The sequence below is a fragment of the Equus caballus genome, chromosome 10 (assembly GCF_041296265.1).
Source record: "Equus caballus isolate H_3958 breed thoroughbred chromosome 10, TB-T2T, whole genome shotgun sequence".
Classification (NCBI taxonomy): domain Eukaryota; kingdom Metazoa; phylum Chordata; class Mammalia; order Perissodactyla; family Equidae; genus Equus; species Equus caballus.
Window position 1 is genome coordinate 48,733,266 of NC_091693.1, and position 25,138 is coordinate 48,758,403.

Sequence of the window (25,138 nt, forward strand, 5' to 3'; positions counted from 1 at the left end):
GTGTTGCATTCTTATATCAGTGAAATCCACGAAGTGGATTTCAAAATAAGACAGGTAAAGAGAGACGCAGAGGGACAATATATAATGATCAAAGGGACACTTCATCAAGAAGAAATAACGCTTATAAATATCTATGCACCCAACACAGGCGCACCAAGATTCATAAAGCAACTATTAACAGACCTAAAGGAAGATGTTAAAAACAACACAATAATAGTAGGGGACCTCAACACCCCACTCACATCAATGGACAGATCATCCAGACAGAAAATCAACAAGGAAACAGTGGAGCTAAATGAAAAACTAAAACAATTGGACTTAATAGACATATATAGATCACTTCACCCTAAAAGAGCTGAATACACATTCTTCTCAAGTGCACATAGAACATTCTCAAGGACAGACCATATGTTGGGAAACAAGGCAAGCCTCTACAAATTTAAAAAAAATTGAAATAATAACAAGCATCTTCTCCGATCATAGTGCTATAAGGCTAGAAATTAATTACAAGAAAAAAGCTGAGAAAGGCACAAAGATATGGAGACTAAACAACACACTACTGAACAAGCAATGGATCATTAAAGACATTAAAGAAGAAATCAAAAAATACCTGGAAACAAATGAAAATGATAACATGCCATACCAACTCATATGGGATACAGCAAAAGCTGTATTAAGATGAAAATTCATTGCAATACAGGCACATCGTAACAAACAAGAAAAATCCCAAATAAGCAATCTTAAACTACACCTAACTGAACTAGAGAAAAAAGAACAAATAAAGCCCAAAGTCAGCAGAAGGAGAGAAATAATAAAAATCAGAGCAGAAATGAATACTATTGAAACAAAAAAGGCAGTAGAAAGGATCAATGAAACAAAGAGCCGGTTTTTTGAGAAGATAAATAAAATTGACAAACCACTAGCCAGACTTACAAAGAAAAAAAGGGAGAAGGCTCAAATAAAAAAAATCAGAAATGAGAGAGGAGAAATAACAACAGACTCTGCAGAAATACAATGGATTATAAGAGAATACTACAAAAAACTATATGCCAACAGAATGGATAACCTAGAGGAAATGGAAAAATTCTTGGACTCCTACAATCTCCAAAAGCTCACTCAAGAAGAGGCAGACAGTTTGAACAGACCAATCACAAGGAAAGAGATTGAAAGAGCAATCAAAAACATCCCAAAGAATAAAACCCCAGGACCAGATGGCTTCCCTGGGGAATTCAACCAAACTTTCAGAGAGGATTTAATACCTATCCTTTTCAAGCTATTCCAAAAAATTAGGGAAGATGGAACACTTCCTAACACATTCTATGAGGCCAACATCACGCTGATACCAAAACCTGACAAGGACACCACGAAAAAAGAGAAGTACAGGCCAATAACACTGATGAACATAGATACAAAAATTCTAAACAAAATTTTGGCAACCAGAATTCAGCAATTCATCAAAAGGATCATACATCATGATCAGGTGGTATTCATATCAGGGACACAGGGATGGTTCAACATCCACAAATCAATCAACATGATACACCAAATCAACAAACTGAGGAATAGAAACCACATGATCATCTCAATAGATGCAGAGAAAGGCATTTGACAAGATCCAACAGCCATTTATGATAAAAACTCTGAAGAAAATGGGCATAGAAGGAAACTACCTCAACATAATAAAGGCCATGTATGACAAACCCATAGCCAACATCATACTCAATGGGCAAAAACTGAACACCATCCCCCTGAAAACAGGAACAAGACAAGGATGCCCTCTATCACCACTCTTATTTAACATAGTACTGGAGGTCCTGGCCAGAGCAATCAGGCAAGAAAAAGGAATAAAAGGAATCCAAACAGGGAGTGAAGAAGTGAAACTCTCACTGTTTGCAGACAACATGATCTTATATATAGAAAACCCCAAAGAATCCATTGGAAAACTGTTAGAAGTAATCAACAACTACAGCAAAGTTGCAGGGTACAAAATCAATTTGCATAAATCAGTAGCATTTCTATACTCCAATAATGAACTAACAGAAAAAGAACTCAAGAACACAATACCATTCACAATCGCAACAAAAAGAATAAAATACCTCTGGGTAAATTTAACTAAGGAAGTAAAGGACCTATATAATGAAAATGACAAGGCTTTTCTGAAAGAATTGGATGACGACATAAGGAGATGGAAAGACATTCCATGTACATGGATTGGAAGAGTAAACATAGTTAAAACGTCCGTTCTACCTAAAGCAGTCTACAGATTCAATGCCATCCCAATCAGAATCCCAATGACATTCTTTACAGAATTAGAACAAAGAATCCTAAAATTCATATGGGGCAACAAAAGACCCTGAATTGCTAAAGCAATCCTGAGAAAAAAGAACAAAACGGGAGGCATCACAATCCCTGACTTCAAAACATACTACAAAGCTACAGTAATCAAAACAGCATGGTACTGGTACAAAAACAGGTGCACAGATCAATGAAACAGAATTGAAAGCCCAGAAATAAAACCATACATCTGTGGACAGCTTATCTTTGACAAAGGAGCTGAGGGCATACAATGGAGAAAAGAAAGTCTTTTCAAAAAATGGTGCTGGGAAAACTGGAAAGCCACATGTAAAAGAATGAAAATTGACCATTCTTTTTCACCATTCACCAAAATAAACTCAAAATGGATCAAAGACCTAAAGGGGAGACCTGAAACCATAAGGCTTCTGGAGGAAAACGTAGGCAGTACACTCATTGACATCAGTATTAAAAGGATCTTTTCGGACACCATGCCTTCTCAGAGAAGGGAAACAAGAGAAAGAATAAACAAATGGGACTTCATCAGATTAAAGAGCTTCTTCAAGGCAAGGGAAAACAGGATTGAAACAAAAAAACAACCCACTAACTGGGAAAAAATATTTGCAAGTCATATATCTGACAAAGGCTTAATATCCATAATATATAAAGAACTCTCACAACTCAACAACAAAAAATCAAACAATCCAATCAAAAAATGGGCAGGAGACATGAACAGACATTTCTCCAAAGAAGATATACAGATGGCCAACAGGCACATGAAAAGATGTTCATCATCGCTGATCATCAGGGAAATGCAAATCAAAACTACCTAAGATATCACCTTACACCGATTAGAATGACAAAAATATCTAAAACTAATAGTAACAAATGTTGGAGAGGTTGTGGAGAAAAAGGAACCCTCATACACTGCTGGTGGGAATGCAAACTGGTGCAGCCACTACAGAAAACAGTATGGAGATTCCTCAAAAAATTAAAAATAGAACTATCATACGATCCAGCCATCCCACTACTGGGTATTTATCCAAAGAGCTTGAAGTCAGCAATCCCAGAAGTCCTATGCACCCCAATGTTCATTGCAGCATTATTTACAATAGCCAAGACATGGAAGCAACCTAAGTGCCCATCAACAGACGAATGGATAAAGAAGATGTGGTACATATATACAATGGAATACTACTCAGCTGTAAAACAGAACAAAATCATTCCATTTGCAATAACATGGATGGACCTTGAGGGAATTATGTTAAGTGAAATAAGCCAGTGAGAAAAGGATAATCTGTGTATGACTCCACTCATATGAGGAATTTAAAATTATGGACTAAGAACAGTTTAGTGGATACCAGGGGAAAGGTGGGGTCGGGGGTGGGCACAAAGGGTGAAGTGGTACACCTACAACACGAATGACAAACATTAATGTACAACTGAAATTTCACAAGATTGTAACCTATCATTAACTCAATGAAAAAAAAAAGGAATAGATGAGAAGAAAAAATAAGAAGATGAGATGACAAAGAAAATAGGTAAAGCAAAAAGTAAATATTGCAGAAAATGGTAAAAATTCCACACTGGAGGAAAGAAACTGACTTTAGGGGAAAATTAAATCTTTCATTTGAATCCTATCTTAACATTTTCCAGAATGCAGGAGAGAAAAAATTAAATCAATATATTACGTAAAAATAATCAATGTCAAAATAACAATTTTAAGTATGTCCAAAGAAACCAGAATGCTTAAAACTGATGTAATGTGGGCATTTAATACCCACATGTCTTTCTTAAAAATGTAACTGAGTTAGCACTGTAGTTAAAGATGGTACGTACTTCACTCCCTCTAATCAGAGACACCAATAAAATGATAAGAAGGAAATTAACCCAGAAAAATAAAAAGCAATTGGAGGACCACCAGAAAAAGAGAAAGATTGGAAGAAATTTCTGAAATATAAAGAAGATATATAAACCAGAACACTCCCCAGACAATGGAGGGAACTTCAGTGAGGGAAAGGGGCGAGCTGACCATCAGTAAAGTGACAGCTGAGGGGAACAACTCTGAAACTGCCAGGCCATCAAACAAAAGCAAGGAGGATCAAGCATCATTCAGCTTTTGTATTTGGAGATTTCTACCATTTTTCTTTCAGAACACAAAAAAATTATAAGAGTTCAGGATATTTCTACCTTAAATACAGGCTAATGCTTACAATTTCCCTCAACTAAAAACAGCAAGATAAATTCCAGTGATATGTAGGCATAAACCCCACAGGAAACCTGAATTGTGATTCTGTTTACATTTCTTTAGTGAAAAATAAATTGCCTGATCTAAGAGAACTTAATGTCATCTCTAACAAAAACCATAAATCTGCCCAATGCTTTAATCAAACCCAAGGCTTCCAAATTATTGCCTTGAAATTGCAGCATGAACATGGATTCAGCTTTCTCCTTCTCCTCCTGGAAATCACATCTAAGCAACAAAGAAAGATTTTTCTGTGTGATTTTTATTTATCAAAGAGACTTTTTTTAAGTAACCTCCGTTTTCAGCAAAACTCAGAGGCAAATATAATCCACAGACTCTAAAATACAAGTGTAGGCTACAAAAAACAGCTAGAATCTGACAGGCACTTCAAGAGAAAAAGGGCTAAAGAAAGTTCAGAGCGTAACTGGAAGAACTAGCAGATCTCAGAAACCGTGCACAAAAACACACTCCCTGAAAGTAAACAGCTTGCCCTTCAATGCAAAAGCTAATTTCAACGTTTGAAATACTGAGTGCAGGAACCAGGGTGAAAAGGACTGGGGACAGAAGCACTCCAGCTCCTGGCCTAGTTTAGAGCAACAGATCTGGTGGGTCCACTTAAAAGTATCACACAGAAAAGCATACTGCCTAGAACAAGTCCGAGTCTTTGGCAGAAGTGAAGCTTTGGGTGGTATAATCTAAAATATTACTCCCTGTACCCCCCCTCCCATAGCAACCTCCAGCTAATAACTGATCCACGAATATCTAATCTATTTCAAGATGAGTAACATTAAAGGAACTTACATAGCGTAATACAAAAATACCGAATGAAAGAGGCAGAAATGCAATAATAACAGACAGTGCAGACTCGACAGAAAAATACTGCCATAAAACAAATGAAAATTTTTATTATCAAACACTATTATGACTTTTAAGAAATTAATAAAAGTCTCACTGCTATAAAGAGCAACACAGCAGAAATGTACAGATTTAAAAAAAGATACAAAACAACTGAATAAAAGGTAACATGACAAAACATAGGAAAAAAGTTCAAGGAAAAAAATCATCACAGAAATGAAGGCACAAGAGATGACGTATATTTAATGGACAGAACAAAATGAAACAAAACTAAGGAAAAAGAGTTTAAAAGGATCAGGGCAACAATATAAAATTTAGAGCAGTGCTTCTCAAAGCTGCACTTCCACTAGGAAGCTGCAGCAGCTGCAGTTCCACTAGGTAATTTGAGAGAAACTGCAAATTCTCAGAGCACTGCAGACCTACCAAAATCAGAAAATCTGGGAGTGGAAGCCCACAATCTGTTTTAATAAGCCCTCCAGATAATTCTGACGCACACTAAAGTTTGAGAACTGCTGCTTTGTTAGATGGAAAAGGAGAGAGTATGAGCACACTCAGAACGTCCAAAGAGGAAAACCAAACAATGTAACATCTCAAATATTTAAAGACATAAGTCAAGAAAACTTAAAACTTAAATCTACATATTAAAAAGCACGTAAGTGCCAGAGAAAACTGACCTAGCAAAGTCAACTCCAAGATACATCTAGTAAATTTCTGAACTTTAAAGATGAAGAAATAATCTTTTGAGCAAAGAGACAAAAAGATTAAGTTAATTAAAATGGGGAGAAAAAACACAAGAAATCAGATGGCATCTTATTGCTTCACAGCAACATTAAATGCTAGAAGACAGTGGAACAACATTCACAGGTTAAGTGTGAGCCAAAAATTTTATAAGTCTCTAAACAACCCTTCAAAAACAAAGGTTACAACAAGCAAACATTTTCAAACATATAAGAGCTAAGGGACTACTGTTCTCATGAAGTACTCTTTAGAAAAATATAAAGAGAGAAACTTCAGCCAAGCAAGAAACAGCTGAGAAAATTATGGGAAAAGGACCACTGTTATCAAAGCATTAAAGAGTATTTAACTGTAAAATAAAACAAATGTGGGGATTAGGATGAAAGAACAGAAAGTAAATATCATCTACCCCCAAAATATGAAAATAATATAAAGAAAAATTGAGAGGAGAAAAGGGAGAAAGGATGGGCTGGTATTCCAAGATTATCACTTAATGCTAACAAATCAAAGTAGTAGAGTATAAGCATATTTAATAGTAGGAACGTAATATTATTCATTAAAAACTACAGAAATGAGAGTAAAGAAGGAAAGCAAAAAAGAAAAAACCATGCTACTTACAGTATTCATAGGTAGGGATTCAATAGGTAATATGTAAAGAAATATAGAACTAAAGATAGCATATAAAGATATAATTATGAAACTAACCACTAGAATAAAAATACAGACCATTCAAGTACCAGAAAATTACAAACACATTGCACCCACACACATTCTAACAGCAGAATTAAAGACCTATGGTTAACTGTAAAAATAGAAAACATAATGATAGCATTGATATCCAATATTTCTCTCCTATGGATAAATGTAAATGGCATGAATCATCACTTTAAAAAACAAAAGTTAGGGGCTAGCCCCATAGCTCAGTGGTTCATGCGCTCCACTTGGGCAGCCCAGGGTTCACCAGTTTGGATCCTGGGTGCAGACCTAGCACCACTTATCAAGCCATGCTGTGGCAGCATCTGACATGGAAGAACTAGAAGGACTTACAACTAGGATATACAACTATGTACTAGGGCTTTGGGGAGGAAAAACAAATAAATAAAAGAGGAAGATTGGCAACAAATGTTAGCTCAGGGCCAATCTTCAAAAAATATATATAAAAAATAAATAAAAGTTAGACACATGCCTACATGAGAACTTGCACATAAATATTTGCAGCATTCACTATACACAATAACCAAGAAGTGGAAACAACTCAAATTGCCATTAACTGAAGAATGGATAAACAAAATATTGTATATCTGTATAATGAAATATTATTCAGCCATAAAAAGCAGTGAAATACTGATTCATGCTACAATACGGATGAACCCTAAAAACATTAGGCTATGTGAAAGAAGCCAGTCACAAAACACCACATACTGTACAATTCCATTTCTATGAAACGTCCAGAATAAGCAAACCTATAGAGAAAGAAAGTAGACTGGTGGCTGTCAAAGGCTGAGGGTTTGGGGAAAAGTGGGGAATGGTTGCTAATGGGTACAGTTTCTTTTGGAGGTGATGAAAATGTTTTAAAACTGATTGTAGTGATGGTTCCACAACCCTGTGGACTGAATTGAATTCATTGAAATTATACATTTTAAATGGGTGAATTGTATGACATGTAGTTACAGCTCAATAAAGCTGTTTAAAATTTTAAATAATAAAAGACTCACAGTGTGAATCACAAAGAAAAACAAAACTCTGCTATATACAAAGAACATACCGAAAAAATAATAAATTCAAAAAAACTGAAATAGTAATTTGGACAAAGGCAAATACAAACAAAAAGAAACAGGACTCACAATATTAGTCACAATCTTAGAAGTCAAGATAAAAAAGACTAAACAAATCAAAAAAAGAACAGTTTATAATTCTAAGAAATATAAATCCAAATGAATAAGAATATCTATGAATTTATCATCACCAAAAAGCACTGCATGAACATTCACGAACAAGAAACTTTAGAAGGTATTAGAATTAAACAGACAATAGTGCTAGAAGGCTTTCATTCACCTCTCTTAGTCTAGGACAAATCAACTGAATCAAAAATAAATATAGATATAAAAGACTAAAAACAAAAACATAATTAGCAAGGCAGATCTGACACATATCAAAATCCTTACCATAAAAATTTTAAAATCTTTTGAAGTGCCTGAGAAACAGCCCAAAAATTGATTACATCTCATAATAAATTCCAAAAAGCAGAACAAGTACAGATAATATTCTTTCGTCTCAGCACAATAAAATCTAAAATTAACCAATTCAGAAAATAAAAAGGTCCTTCCACCTTGAAATTTCAAAACTCTTTAACAACTGTAGGAAAGACAAAAATATAAACCAAAATTGTGGAATTCTTAAAAACATGACAAAAGTTATCAGATATCATATTCTAGACATTTGACTACAGCTGACTCAGAAGTACTAACATCTGAGAAATTTTAAGTACTAACATTTAAGGGAAAAAAAAGAAATTAATGAATTAATTAAAAAGTCAGTAAAGAACAATAAAATAAAGAGAGGCACAAACAAGGAATTAATAAAAGTAAAAGCAGATTTTGCTTAGGAAACAAGCAGAAACCAAAACATTAATCCAAAGCCTGGTTTATTAGAGGGGGAAGAATTAAACAACTACCATTATTAAGAAAAAAACAAAGAAACATTCAAATAATAAATCATCCAAGAGGAAATAACCACAAAAACAGAAGAAATGTAAAGTCTGATAATCAATTACTTTCCTCAACTCTATACAAGTACAATCATGAGTCACATAACGACATTTTGGTCAATGATACACTACATACACAGCAATGATCCTGTAAGATTAGTACCATACAGCCTAGGTGTGTAGTAGGTGATACCATCTAGGTTTGCTAAGTACTGCAAGGGAGGGAGAAATTTTCCTCTACCCTTTTAGGTTTTTCTGGCTGGTCTGAGAATTAAATTGACATGAGACAGATTAACAGAAGAACAACAAACAAAAGTTTAATAACATGTATACATGAAAGAAACCCAGGAAAACCAAGTAACTTACCAAAATGGCTGAAGCCCTCACCTTAAATACCATCTCAGCTAAAGACAAAAGAAGATGTTGGGGGTGGGGAGAGTCAGGGACTTCAAAGGGAAGGAAGGCAATTCACAGGTAGTGAAAAGGAGCAAACATTTGGAAAACAAGTGTTTGGCCAAACAGAGGGGAGCCCAGCAAACAGGCTTCTCCAGATTCCTCCCTGTCTATTACCTAGTTCGTGTTACGCTAAGGTGATAGCTCGCTCTCTGAAACAGCTTCCTTTATCTGAATTCTTTTAGGCAGTTACGGGGGAAGTAAGGAGAAAAATTTTCTGTGTCTTTTGTTCTCAAAAATAATCAGCCTAAAATAATCCTCATGTCAAAGAGATACATTTTGGGGTGGCAAATTTTGCTCGCCTTCAGTACATGCTATGCATGATGCTCACACAATGAAGAAATGGCCTAACGATACATTTCTCAGAACATATCTCCATCATTAAGCCATGCATGACTGTAATTTTAAAACATTAATGAAATAGATACTTTACTAAGAATCATAATTTACCAAAAGAGACCCAGAAGAGAAAGAAAATCTAAACATACCAATTTCCATAGGAGAATTGGAGGAAGTGCAAACCCTGTGAATCTAATCCCAAAGCACTAGGGCCCAAATAGTTTCATGGGAAAATTCCATAAAAACTAGATAATTCCGATGCTATTAAAATTACTCCAAAACATTAAAAAAAGAAAAAAATCCTAAATTCTTTCTATAAAGTGAGTATAACATTGATGTAAAAGTTTCCAAAGATTTACAGAACAAAAGCACTTATGAACCTCAGTGCAAAAATTCTAAATAAAATGTTAGAGAAAACTAGGCAGTACATTTTTTAAAAATAATATATTATGGAGAAATATTCTATGTTCATGGATAGGAAGGCTCAAAATCATCAAAATGTCATTCTCCCCAACTTGATCTATAGATTAAATGCAACTCCAGTCAAAATCCCAGCAAATTATTCTGTGGATGTTAATCTAGTGATTCCAAAGTTTATATGGAGAGGCAAAAGACCCAGAATAGCCAACACAATATTGAAGAAGAAAAACAAAATTGAAGAACAACACTACAGTGTGGTGTTAGCAAAATAATAGACAAATAGATCAAGAGAACAAAACAGAAAGCCTAGAAACAGACTCACATAAATAGAGACACCTGATCTCTGACAAGGAAGCAAAGATGGTCTTTTCAACAAAGGGTGCTGGAACAACTGGATATGACAAGCCAAAAAAATCAACCTAGATACAAATCTTACACCCTTCACAAAAATAAACTCCAAATAGATCACAGACTTAAATGTAAAACACAAAATTATAAAATTCCTAGAAAATAACATAGGAGAAAACTTAGATGACCTTGGGTACGATAGTGCCTTTTTAGAAATAACACCAAAGATACGATCCATGAAAGAAATAACTGATAATCTAGACTTCATTAAAATTAAAAACTTCTGCCCTGTGAAAGACAATGTCAACAGAATGAGAAAACAAGCCACAGACTGGGAGAAAATATTTGCAAAAGACACATGTGAAAAGGACTATTATCCAAAATATAAAAAGACTCTTAAAACTCAATGATATCACAGGTCAACCTGGTGGCATAGTGGTTAGGTTTGCATGCTCTGCTTTGGCAGCCCGAGGTTCAGAGGTTCGGATCCCAGGCGTGGACCTACACACTGCTCATCAAGCCGTGCTATGGCAGCATCCCACATACAACATGGAGGAAGTGTGCCACAGATGTTAGCTCAGGGACAATCTTCCTCAAGCAAAAAGAGGAAGATTGGCAACAGATGTTAGTTCACGGCCAATCTTTCTCACAAAAAATAATTAAAAACTAAAATTAAAATTTAAAAAACTCAACAATATCAAAATAAATATCTCGATTAAAAAATAGACCAAAGATCCTAACAGACACCTCACCAAAAGATGGAAAATAAGAATATAAAAAGACACTCCACATAAATGTCATTAGGGAATTGCACATTTTTTAAAAAATAAGATAACACTATACACCTATGAGACTGGCCAAAATCCAGAACACTGACAACACCAAATGCTGACAAGGTTGTGAAACAACAGGTACTCTCACTCATTGCTGGTGGGAATACAAAATGGTACAGTCACTTTGGAAGACAGTTTGGCGGTTTCTTACAAAACTAAACAAACTCTTACCATCTGATCCAGCAATCACACTCCTTGGTATTTACCCAAAGAAGCTGAAAACTTAGGTCCACACAAACCTACACATGGAAGTTTACAGCAGCTTTATTCATAACTGCCAAAACTTGGAAGCAATCACGATGTCCCTCAGTAGGTGACTGGATAAGCAAACTATGGTACATCTATATGATGGAATATTATTCAGTGCAAAAAAGAAGCTATCAAGCCATGAAAAGACATGGAGAACTTAAATACATATTACTAAGTACAAGAGGCCAATCTGAAAAGGCTACATAGTGCAATTCCAACTATATGACACTCTGGAAAAGGCAAAACTTAAAAGACAGTAGAAAGATCAGTGGTTGCCTGGGGAGAGGGGGAGAAGGAGGGATGAAGAGGCACAGCACAGAGGGCAGTGAAAAACTCTGTACCATATTATAATGATGCATATACGTCATTATACATTTGTCAAAACCCACAGGATGCACAACATCAAGAGTGAATCCTCATGTAAACTATGGACTTTGGGTGATTATGATGTGTCAATGTAGGTTCATCCTTGGTAACAAATGTACCATTCTAGTCAGCGGTGTTGATAATGTGGGAGGCTATGCAGGTGTGGCGGCAGGGGGTACATGGGAAGTCTCTGGACCTTCCTTTCAATTTTGTTGCGAACCTAAAACTGCTCTAAAAAAATCAAGACTTTAAAAAATAATAATAACATACTAAAACTAAGTAGGGCTCATCCCAGGAACACAAGAAAGTTCCAGCGTTAGAATATATTTTCATATAACTCTGAGATAAACAGATCTAAACAGGAAAAAATAATAGTATTATATCTATAGTAAATAAAAAGCCATTTGACAACATTGAACACTTATTCTTGATTAAAAGTAAAATGACTCAGTAAAACAGAACCAGACAGACATTTGGTTAAGCTGATAAAATAGATTTCAGACTCAAAGACAACATATTATACTTTGAAGAAACACGAGAAGCATTAGCACTCAACTCAGGAACAAGACAAGGATCCCTATAACTATTACTACAACTTAAAATTGTACTTGTATGTAATTGAATTAGACAACAAAAATTAATGTATGCAAAACTGGAAAAGTAAAACTATGCCTATTTACACGTAATATGACTGAATACCTAGAAAATCCAAGAAAATCAACTGAAAAATTATTATAAAAAATATACAAAGAATAAAATGCAGCAAGAGTAGGAGAAAGTTAGTAAACCAAAATCAACAGTTTAAGTTTAAAAACTCATTTTGTATAAAAGGCATCTGCTAAAGTCCTACAGCTAACATCATACGTAATAGTTAAAAACAAATTTTTCCTGCTCAAAGATGAGGAACAAAAGGGTTGTTCACTCTCACTACTTCTATTCAACACTAAATGAAAGCCTCCAGCCAATGTAATAAGGCAAGAGAAGGAAATGAAAAGCATCCAGATTAGGGAAAAAAAAGTAAAAGTGCCCTTTGTTTGCAGATGACATGACTGCCTAAGTAAAAAAATGTGACGGAATCTACAAAAAGCTATTGGAATAATAAATAGTTTAGCAAGACTGTAAGATAAAAGATCAATATACAAAAATCAACATATTCCTGGGGCTGGCCCCATGGCAGAGTGGCTAAGTTCACATGCTCCACTGCGGCAGCCCAGGGTTTCGCCGGTTCAGATCCTGGGCACGGACATGGCACCACTTATCAGGCCACACTGAGGCGGTGTCCCACATGCCACAACTAGAAGCACCCACAACTAAAAAATACATAACCATGTACTGGGGGGATTTGGGAAGAAAAAGGAAAAATAAAATCTTTTAAAAGAAAAATCAATATATTCCTATATTGCTAACAAGTAGAAATTTGAAATTTTTAAAATACTATTTACAATAGTATCAAAAAGTATGAAATAGGGGCTGGACAAGTGAGGCAGCAGTTAAGTTCACACATTCCACTTTGGCGTCCCCAGGTTCACCAGTTCGGATGCCGGGTGTGGACATGGCACCGCTTGGCAAGCCATGCTGTGGCAGGCGTCCCACATGTAAAGTAGAGGAAGATGGGCATGGATGTTAGCTCAGGGCCAGTCTTCCTCAGCAAAAAGAGGAAGATTGGCAGCAGATGTTAGTTCAGGGCTGATCTTACTCAAAAAAAAAAAAAGTATGAAATAAATCTGAAAAAAGTCAGATGAGTAAAACCTGATACTTAAACCACAAAAATCTCTAAGAGAAAATAAAACAGAAGAAGAGATATACTAGGTTGATGAACTAGAAAACTCAACATTGTTAAGATGTCGATTCTCCACCTAAATTGACCTATATATTGGCCACAACTCCAATCCAAATCCCAGCAGGCTTTCTTGTAGAAATTGACAGCCGGTTCTAAATTCACATGAAAATGCAAAGGCCTAGAAGAGCCAAAACAATTTCCAAAAAGACGTGCAAGTTGGAAGATTAACTCTATCTGATTTCAAGATTTATTATAAACGAAAGTAATCAAGACAGTGTAGAACCAGCATAAGGATAGACAAACACATCAAGGGAACAGAACAGAAAGTCTAGCAACAGACCAACACATATATGACAACTTATTTTTCATAAAGGTGCAAAAGAAATTCAATGAAAAAAGGAGAGTTTCTTCAGTAATTGGTACAGAAAACAAATGGATATCCAAAGCAAAACAAACAAAAACCTATCAACAGGCTAAAAACAACTCAAATGTCTATGACTATGGAATAGTCGAATTATGGCACACTGATAAGATGGAAATCTGTGCATCCGTAAAAAGAGAAGGAAGACGATTCCTATGTACCAATACTGGGGCCAGGGGATTCAGATATATTGTTAAGTAAAAAAAAAGCAAGGTACAGACAGTGTGTTAAGAATCACCTCTTGGGTAAGGGTGGTAAGAATATAAATAAATATATTTGCTTGTATATGCATAAAGAAATTGTGATGGATACACTAAATGCTAAGAGCAACGGTTACTCTTCTGAGAAGATGATAAACGGACAGGGAACTTTCAGAGAAACTATTTGTTGCACAACTTAAAATTTTGTTAATTCTTTTTTAATTGGACTTCAAACTGGAAATGCAAATAAAATTGTAATTTGAGAAACTGCTACTTATTATCATTATTTTGGAAGCAGTCTTCTAACTATGTATATTAAGTTAAAAACTGAACAACTCATTATCCCTTCACGGTGTTTGACGGATCAGATTAGAAGCAATGAAGATGCTGCTAATAGAGCTACATTAATAAAGTTCTAAAATCAAAGTTATCATGAAGAGTTTATAGATATACAGAAATGAAATTCTATTATTTTCTACAAAAACGTATGCATTTTTCATAGTTGCAAATTTTGTTTAAAACCACATAAAAACTAGCCTCCTCATAAAAATGATACATACTTCCCTGACACGTTTTATCATTCATAATATCACTATTTCACCATTCCCATTAGCAAAGATAAAAATAAAAGAACCTCTAGAGCAATAAGCTGTCGCCTGCAGCTACTATCCTATAACTGGTGTTACTACAGTCTTAGTCTTTAAGACCAACTCTGCTGTGTGCTACAACCAAAAACACGTTGGTAAGAGAAATTGAGAACAAAAAATAACAGTAAGAACTGAAAAGGGACCTATATTTAAAATTCTAAATATTAGAACTGTTTAAAAAAAAAGAATATCCTATAATTTTAAAAAGGTTAAAAAGGGGTAATATAAACTAAGCATAAACAAAAAGAAGTAAGAGCATCATGTTTTTCTAGTGAAAAACTACATGAAAAGTTGTTCAACATAACTGCTTCAGTTATCATAGTCATCCACTGGCAAGGATTTCTAAGCAGTACTGATTTTGACTAACGAAACTATACTAAGACACATTTTCTTAAATGCTGAATTTTGAATTATGACAGCACAAGCTGTCAAGTTAGTTTTTAAAAAGACGAATGCAAACAAACAATTTGGCTTCTGCCCAACTTTTACACTGTATTTTTAATTTAGAAAATAATTCTATAAGAGTACATAGTTCCAATTAGCAGATTTCCACCAAAAATGTGGCCCACGTTAAGTGTCAACGTTATCCTTACCCTACCAATTGGGCAGGGCACAGAAGGGAGAGGCTCTTGCAGGCACTCCTATAACATCCCTGCTGCCAAAAGACACAAAAGGCAAGCAGTGAACTGTGGAAAATGATGGCAGCAGAAGTCAACCAACAAGCCCATGTCAAGTCGTCATTATGCAAAATATTAATGAAAGTAGAATGCTAATTTTGTATCTGTTGAGAAAAAAAAGACAGGTATTCAACAGTGCTGGGATTATTGCTAATATTATATCCAAGGGCTACTACCAAACTGAGTGGACACGAGCATAAGCAGGTAAAATACAACAAAAATGTCCATCATCTAACATGTGAGATTACACCAGAAAGGAGTCTAAATCATATAATTGCACAGGTTGCTATATTTCCTATATTATCCTATCATAAGCACCCCTCCTCCAAAAAATAACGATTCCATGCTGCATCTTTACTGTCAAATACTATGCAGCAGTTAAAAATAATGTGGCATATTTCTACGCAGTGACGTGAAACTATTTCCAAGCCATATTGTTATATGAAAAAAAAACTGCCCAGAATGTTTAATATGATGCATTTTAAGTGTCAAAACAACAAAAATAAATAATAAAAGAAAACCTGCCATATGCATGTATACACACATGTAAATTAACGTAAACGAATTTTTTTAATAAGACTATGTACCAAACACTGTTGACCTTCAGAAAGCCTAACAGGTGATTTTTGCGCTATATAATTCTCTGCCATTTACAGTACAGCTTTTTGAAAAAGATAATATGGACCAACAGCCATGAATCAAAAACTATTATGAAAAACAAGTAAGCAACCTAGTTTGTTTCCACCACTAAGAATCTTACTAAAGAGAAGAAGACTTGGGAATTGTACATGTTTGTCCAGAATAGTACTATATACAATTCAAGTAATTTTTAGAAAAATCAAGACAACTTGGCAGGATAATGTCATTCATATTCCTCTCACAAGCTGAATTATGATACAGTGTGAGTACTAATTAGAAAACTTTACCTTTCTGGAAGTGTTGATGTCAAAAAATGGCTTATTTCTCACACTAAATGGTTCCTGTGTTTTGTCAATGAGTCCAGTCTTCATTTTTTCATGTCGAGGATTTATTATTTCTCGTTCTATACACTGCAGACGAACATTAAAATCGCAATCTCCAACTGGCTGTGCCTGAATTAAATGAGACAATTATTTAAATTTTAACACTAAAAACTATTTTATTAGCATAATTATCAAAGCTGTCACACCGTACATAGCAGTCTATGTAAACAGAATTCTTTGGAATTGCCCAGTGCACAGCCTGTGTCACTTTCTCTGTCTGCAATTCCACGCTTCAATGACTCAACTAGATCCACGGAAAGATGGAATATTCTCACCAAGCTAGTATCTCTCATATATTTCTGTATCTCTCATATACCTTTGTTGTTACACTTATGATACTATTATAATTATTTCTTTACATTTGTATTCTCATCCATAATACCAGTGGTCTGCAACTTTCCTTTGATTTTTGTATCCAAACTAAACACATATCCTAACAAATGCATATTATATAAAGACATTATATATAATTTTTAATAAATTGCATTCGTGTACAACTGTATATGTTATAAAAGAGACAAAAATTGAATAAATAAATAGATAAAAGATAAACAGAAGTTCTCCTATTTTCTTCTCAATTTAATCAGAATCTCCACAAGTAAGAGAGAAGAACTGGACTTTTTAAACACTACCCAGGTGATTACATCCCAAGAATGAGAAGAGAGCTAGAGAAACTCTGACACATGTGCACAAGGAAAAATATATAAAACTGTTCAATGCAACAGTCACATAACAGCAAATGACAGAAACACAAACGTCCATCAAAAGAAAAAAGATAAATTCTGTATACTTATATAATCTAATACTCAATAGTAACTAAAATGAATGAACTAAACCTACACATATTAATACAGATAAACCTCAACAAAATAACGTGGAGCAAATGTTGGGTACCACAGTAGACTACAATGATATTTATACAGCACCAGAAACCTTGCAAACAAAGACCACATATATTTTATGGACACACACATTGGTAGTAAAGGTATTAAAAACATTCATGGGAATAATAAACACCAAATTCAGGATAGAAGTTCCTTCTGGGTAAGAGGGTCAGAATAGGATGAGAGAGGTATGCACAAGAAACTTCTACTGAATCTGTAATGATTCATTTCTTATTAAAAAGAAAATGGAGTGAAAATGACAAAATGTTAAGCTTCAACAAATCTGGCAGTTAGTACATGAGTATTCCTTATACTATCTTCCCATAGTTTTGTGCTTTTGAAATTTTTCATATTTCTTTCTAAAGAATTAGAAGGCCACTGTCTAAAACCAAGTTCCCAGGCTAAGAAGTGAACCCGCACTGAGAGCTCAATATCAAGAGGCAAAGGAGACAGCGCTGCCCCATTCACAAAGAAACAAGACCACACCCCACCCTTTAGGACTCCTTGTGAGCCAATGAACATTATTCCACAATCTGTGAGAAGAGTAATTCTGGAAAGCATTACTTTCAAGGAATACAGTAGTCACAAACAGAATAAAACTTGATGGTTCCTGACCTTAAGTTTCTTAAATTTGAAACTGTTTGAAATATAAATATTCAACCAAAAACTGAGACATGTATACTGAAAATTTTCATGAAAAAGTGCCTTTAAGTAATCTGATCAATGCAATCCTGAATCTTAATACTGAAATTTAAACTATCTACCCCAAAAAAGAACTTTTTAAAAGTTTTGTTATAAATCTTCAAAAACTTAAAACTCAAACAACACTTTTAATTCCAGAATTCTTAACTGCTTTCAGTTTGGTTTGAACACTAAATGATTATTATGCAATTTGAATAATATATGTCTAGAGGAATGACTATACTTTTTCAGAGATGTACACTACTCAAAGACTTCCCCGCATCTGCAGAAGCCGTCTTGTACTGTCTAAACAGTACAGACACTCATACTGTAATTAAACATGAACAGGCAAACAGATTCTTGACTAGTCTAAAACTGTAGGAAATGGCTGGAGAATGTAATTCCTATTTTTTGGTATTTATTTACAAAAGAGAATCTTTTATATTTTGTTTTTAACTTTCCTGCTTGTACTCATGAATAATATATTTTTGCCTTTTTGTTAAACATTGCACACTCATATGCAGTTTCTCTCTTTTTTTAAGTGACAGTAATAAAATTTGGGGACTCTTTTTTTTTAATCGAGTACAGGGTAACCAAAACCAAGAAGTTTCCATTTTACAAAATGCTGTCTTATTCATCACAAACTGTTTTTCTTTACTCACTTGAAGTACCTAAAGAATCTAAAGACAAATGTGCAAAATATTAGGCAAGGAGAGACAGAAAAGGAGATGTAAAAGTATTAACAAGAAAATATCAAATGAGTAACTTCCAAGAGTCACAATTTTTCTTTCCTACTATCTCTAAGGCAGTAACACTTTTTATTTGTTAAAAACATATCTGTTATCTCAGTGACAACTTTTATTTTATAATTATAAAAGATACTTACATTGAATTTAATTATGTCATATATCAAGTATCTAGGAACGGCCTGTCCATTTACTCTGTCAATAATCATTTCCTTGAAAAAGAAAAGAAAAGTTTCTTCATACTTGAACAGCAATTTCTTTAATTTGATTGAAACATAACATACACAGAGAAAGCATATAAATTATAACATACAACTTGATGAAATATCAAAGTGAATACATTTATACCAGACCAAATCAAGAGACTGGCAGCACCCCAAAAGTCGCCATCAAGAACTTATTCTGTATTGAAATAAAATCATTTGACAATATCTCCTTATTATATTTTTTATATTTGAATTACTATGCTACATTTTGTTTTATGCTTGAATTACTAAGCAACTGTTAGTAAAAAGAGACTACAAATTTTAAATTACAAATATCAGGGACACTTTAAAAAATAATTTTGTTAATTCATTATTGCTTCTAATTTTGTTATATGCCAATTCCTTTAATCATAAAATCTATAGGTATAAATGGTGCTCTTATTATAAATATAATCCCCATGGGACCTAGGTGGTCTTTCTTGCTTCCATGTCCCTCCACTTATGATCAAAGTGAAGAGGACAGGAGAAAATGATACCACATGTCACAGCCATTAAGTGAAAAGAACCTAAATCTTGCACTTTGTGATGGAAAAGAGATAAAGGACACTAAAGAATGGTTATAGGTATATAATGCAGTATTTTATTTAAAAAAAATTTTTTGTTTTTTTGGTGTGAGGAAGATAACATCTGTGCCAATCTTCCTATATTTTGTATATGGAATGCCACCACAGCATGGTCTGATGAGCCATGTCCACACCCAGGATCGAAACCCACAAACCCCGGGCCACCAAAGCAGAGCATGAGAACTTAACCACTACGTCATGAGGCCAGCCCTAAAATTTTAATTTTTAATAACAGTTTTTTACTGAAAATTATTTTTCTTTCCTTACATTCTTTCCAGAAAACTAAGCAGTTGTTTCTTTTTTTAAAGATTGGCACCTGAGCTAACAACTGTTGCCAATCTTCTTTTTTTTTCCCCCTCTGCTTTTTTTCCTCCAATCCCCCCAGTACATAGTTGTATACTCTCAGGTGTGGGTTCTTCCAGTTGTGACACGTGGGATGCCACTTCAACGCGGCCTGATGAGTGGTGCCATGTCCGCGCCCAGGATCCGAACCAGCGAAACCATGGGCCGCCGAAGGCAGAGCACGCGAACTTAACCACTAGGTCACTGGGCCAGCCCCTAAGCAGTTTTTTGTTACCTAATTTCATGACAGAAAATCCACACACAACCTTCTAAAATTACAAAGAACACAATGATTTAAAACAAATATATTTTCTTGCTCTAAAAAACTATTACCAATTAATTTCTTTCTTGAATATCTATTCGTTAAGCTACAGATATTTATTTATGATTATCATCTTGAACCCAACAACATAAACCACTTTCGTTATTTTAAACTGTTTACTGAAATATTTTGATTAAAATACTTGTATCTGAGAATTTTACAAGACAACAAGGTGGTTCCAATAACAGGTTTCAATTAATTATTCTTTTCAAAAATATAAGGATGGAAATTAAGTTGACTTCCAGGTTTAGATAGCAGACATCACAAAATTCCCCTCCCAAATTATCTGATGAAATGAGCAAAAATACATCTTTCTTCCAACATTAAAAAAAGCACCAGGCTGGCCCCCCAGGGATTCTAACAAAGATCCAATGCCTGGGCTGAGTTCTCCCAATGATCCCTTCACCACAACGTTCCCTTCCCCACAGCTGCCACCACTGCCCTGGGCCACAGAAAAGTAGGTAAACATAAAATGCCTAAGCTTAAAACTCAGTTAAGAAAACTGGAACCCTTGTGCACTGTTGGTGGAACTGTAAAATGGTGCAACTACTATAGACAGTAGTATGGCAGTTCCCTCATAAAATTAAAAATAGAACTACCATATGATCCAGCAATCCCATTTCTGGGTACATATGCAAAAAAATTGAAAGCAGGGTCTTGAAGAGATATTTGCACAGCCATGTTTATAGCATCATTATTCCAATAGCTAAGAGATGGAACAATTCAAATGTCCATTGACATATAAATGGATAAATAAATGCAGTATATACAAAGAATGGGATATTCTTCAGCCTTGAGAAGGAAGGAAATCTATCACATGTTACAGCATGGATAAACTTTGATGGCATTATGCTAAGTGAAATAAGCCAGTCACAAAAAGACAAATACTATATGATTTCATTTATATGAGACACATAAAGTAGTTAAATTCATAGAAATAGAAAGTAGAGTGGTGGCTGGAACAGGCTGGTGGTAATGGGGGTTTAATGGGTACAGAGTTTCAGTTTTCCATGAGAAAAATGTTCTGGAGATCTGTTGCACAAAAATTTACAGATAGTTGACACTACCAGACTGTATCCTTAAAAATGATTATGAGTAAATTTTATGTTTGGTGGGTTTTACCACAATTATAAATAAAAATAAAACCTAGTTAAGAAGTGAAACCAGATTTCCTCTTCTGATCAAATGGGAGGAACAGGGACTAGATTTACCATCCTGCCTGAAACAACCAAAGATGTAGACAAATGTATGAAGCAATGATTTTCAAGACACTGGACATCCAGCAACAAAGGACAGTAATCCCTAAGAGACAGTAAATAAATTATATGATTATAATTCTATGTAATTGTCCCAGCTGATTGCCCGAGGAGAATTTCCAGGTTTTGATGGAGGCAGGGGGAGCCCAGCACCTTGAGTTGAGAAAATAAAACAGGTAGTCTAGGGAGATCAATGAAGCTAGAGGTCTCAGGGCAAAGTATCAGAGAGACAGTGCTGGAGCTGTCCAGAGATCTGCAGATAGACCCTGCATGAATATTCAGCGAGTAGGCACATGAGGAAACTACTCAAGGCCAGGCAAAGAATCACCCAACAGTCTTAGGACAAACCATACCTGGTGCTGATACAAGTTTGGGAATAATGTTTGTTCCCATCTGCCAGATTAGGAAATTTCATAATTCACAGGACACTGAGCACTCAGAAGGATCTTGCCTCAGTAGTGAAGAACAATTATACCCAGACTAAAGACTGCTCTAGTCTGCCTAACAAATCTTAAAAGCAAGATTCAAAAGGTACAAACTTGTTCCAAGTAAATTAACCGCATCCCAGAACAAAGCTCAAGAATATTTATAGGAATACAAAAATATCAAGCCCCCAACAAGGTAAAATTCGAAATGTCTGGAATCCAATCAAAAATCACCAGATACGCAAAGAGGCAAAAATATACAACCCATAAAGAAGAGAAAAATCATTTGACATAGGCCCAAAACTGAGAGAGATGGTAAAGTTAGCAGGTAAGAACATTAAGATGGCTTATTATAACAGTATTCCATGTATTCAAAAAACAAAGGAGAGACATAGAAGACATTAAAAAAACTCAAAATGAATTTCCAGAGGTGAAAACTACAGTGTCTGAGGTGAGTGATGAATAGCAATTTAGACAGAAGAAGAAAAGATTTGCGAACCTGAAGACACAAGAATAGAAACTATTTAAAATGAAAACAGAGAGAAAAAAGTTTTGTTTTCTTTTTTTAAAGAAACATTAGTAATAAATTCTCCAAAAGGACAAAAGGTAGAAATCATGGCAACAAATTTTCCACCTTGGATGAAAATTGTAAACCCACAGATAAAAGACGTTCTACAAACCCTAAGCATAAGAAACCTGCAGAAAACTGCACCAAGACACATCAACTTTATATCCCTCAAGAACATGTGAGAAATTGCTCCATTGTCTTCTGGTATCAAATATTGCTTGGAGAAATCTGAAGCTTGAATCCTTCATTATGGGCACCACTCTCAAAAAAAAAAAAAATACCCACATGTTTGACTCTCCTATCCTCTGTACTTGTTCTTTTTTTCCTTACTTGAGGAAGATTAGCCCTGAACTAACATCTGTTGCCAATTGCTTGAGTAAAATTAGCCCTGAGCTAACACTGTGCCGATCCTCCTCCATTTTATATGTAGGTTGCCACCACAGAATGGCTGACAAGCGGTGTAGATCTGTGCCTGGGATCCAAACCCAGACCACCAAAACAGAGCATGCGAAACTTAACCATTATACTACAGGGTGGGCCCCTGTACTTTTCTATATTCCATTTACTTTATTTGAAGTCCCCAGGCATCCACTATTCTGGCTACTCAGGCAATATTTCCTAAGCCCCAACTATGTATTAGGCGTAGCTCTAAAAACTGAAGAAATCAAGCATATAGTCCTTAACTTAAGAGACTTAGAGTCACAGAGAGAGATGAAAATACATAAATAGCTAGGTCCAAAGAAGAGTTATAGTTTTAATGACAGATGGCCATATAGATAGAATAACCAGGTAGCTTATTATCTAAACCAGGATACTTTTGAGAGTGAAACAGATTGATATTAACTATACTAAGATAACAGGTGTACACCTATATTATTACAGCCAAATAAGGACATATGGTATAAGCCTAAGGAGGAGTAGTTATTTCTATTTGAAGAGAAGGAGATGGATTTGATAATAAGGTGTATGACCCATTAATTGAATCCTGAAAGATACAGGAGATATTTTCTAACTGGACAGTGGATGGGCCAAATGGTATTACAAAGACAGGAAAACAGATGGTTTGGCATAAATTGTCCAAAGCCCAGTATAGGTGGAATTTATGGTTCAAGAGCTCATAATCAAAGATGATGCTAGAGATATAAGCATGGCCCAGATATAAAGAATATTACGTTGAATAGTTTGGATTTCAGGCTATGGGCACTGGGGAACCACTGAAGGGTTTTTTAAGGAGAGGAAGTAATTAACTGTTCTCTGGAAAACCTGTGGGCCTTGAAAGCACATCTCAAAGGTAACCTAGTCCTTAAAATCCTTTCAGATAAAGGCCACTTGGTTCTAATTATCATATTCCATCTAGGTGACGAAATATTCTGGAATCAGATAGTAGTAATGGTTACACAATTTTGTGAATATACTAAAAACCACTAAATTGTACACCTTAAAATAGTGAATTTTATAATGTGAATTGCAGTTTACTTTTCTTTTTTTTGAGGAAGATTAGCCCTGAGCTAACATCTGCTGCCAATCCTCCTCTTTTTGCTGAGGAAGACTGGCCCTGAGTCAACATTTGTGCCCATCTTCCTCTACCTTTTTATATGCAGGATGCCTACCACAGCATGGCTTGCCAAGCGGTGCCATGTCCACACCCAGGATCCAAACTGGTGAAGCCTGGGGTACCGAAGCGGAACATGTGAACTCAACCACTGCACCACCAGCTGACACTCATTTCACTTCTTAAAAATAAAAAACAAGAGAGTCACATCAGCATCATAGCAGAGTGAGCTTTGCTGGTAATCTCTCCCCTCCAACATACAATGAAAAAGAAATTCATACTCCAGCAGAGGACATCCAAACACAACACAAAAAAACATCTGACAAACCCACACAGCCATACGACAGAAGGCGGAGAGGCTGGAACCCCCCATGGAGGAGGTGGAACAAGGTAAGAGAAAACTTCACTCCCTCCCCTAAAGACTGCAATCCAGGACCACAGGCAACCTCCGAGAGGGAAGGAACAGGGGAGGGGACATTCGGTCATGGGAACATTAAGGATCCCCAAGGGCCCCTGCAGCCTAGAGGGAAAGCTCTCCACTGGGGCAAAAGCTTTTGCAGGGGGTGACCTCATCAAGTCAACACCCCAGGAGAGCAGATAGCGAGAGCAGAGCAAGAAAACCCCAAGAGCATGCAAAAGAAAGCACCCCTCCCCCCACCCACCCAGCACCAGCTCCACCACCTGGGATCTCAGCAGAAGGCAGAGGGCTCAGAATACGTGGCTCTCGACCCCTATCCTGTGCTGATGGGCAGTAACTATGACCAAATAATACCAGGATGCATAAAAACAGAGCCACATCCTCAAGCAATATCAAACATTACATTAAACCTCCAGACCAGAGAGAAAATGACAAGTACCCAGAAATCAGTCCTGGGGACACAGAAATATGTAATCTAAATGACAAAGAATTCAAAATAGCTATAATCAAAAGGTCAACGAGTTAA

At 35.5% G+C, this 25,138-nt stretch overlaps 1 protein-coding gene across 1 annotated transcript in view; it reads right to left on the bottom strand.

Annotated features, from left to right (window-relative positions):
• The window catches only part of RNGTT (RNA guanylyltransferase and 5'-phosphatase), a 280,203-nt gene that overhangs the window by 164,676 nt on the left and 90,389 nt on the right, over positions 1-25,138 (bottom strand). The window contains exons 10-11 of the mRNA XM_001503749.6: positions 19,041-19,112; positions 16,494-16,658 (exon numbers count right to left, since the gene is read on the bottom strand). Of these exons, the coding sequence (XP_001503799.1) occupies positions 16,494-16,658; positions 19,041-19,112 (237 nt within the window). The remainder of the gene's footprint in view (positions 1-16,493; positions 16,659-19,040; positions 19,113-25,138) is intronic.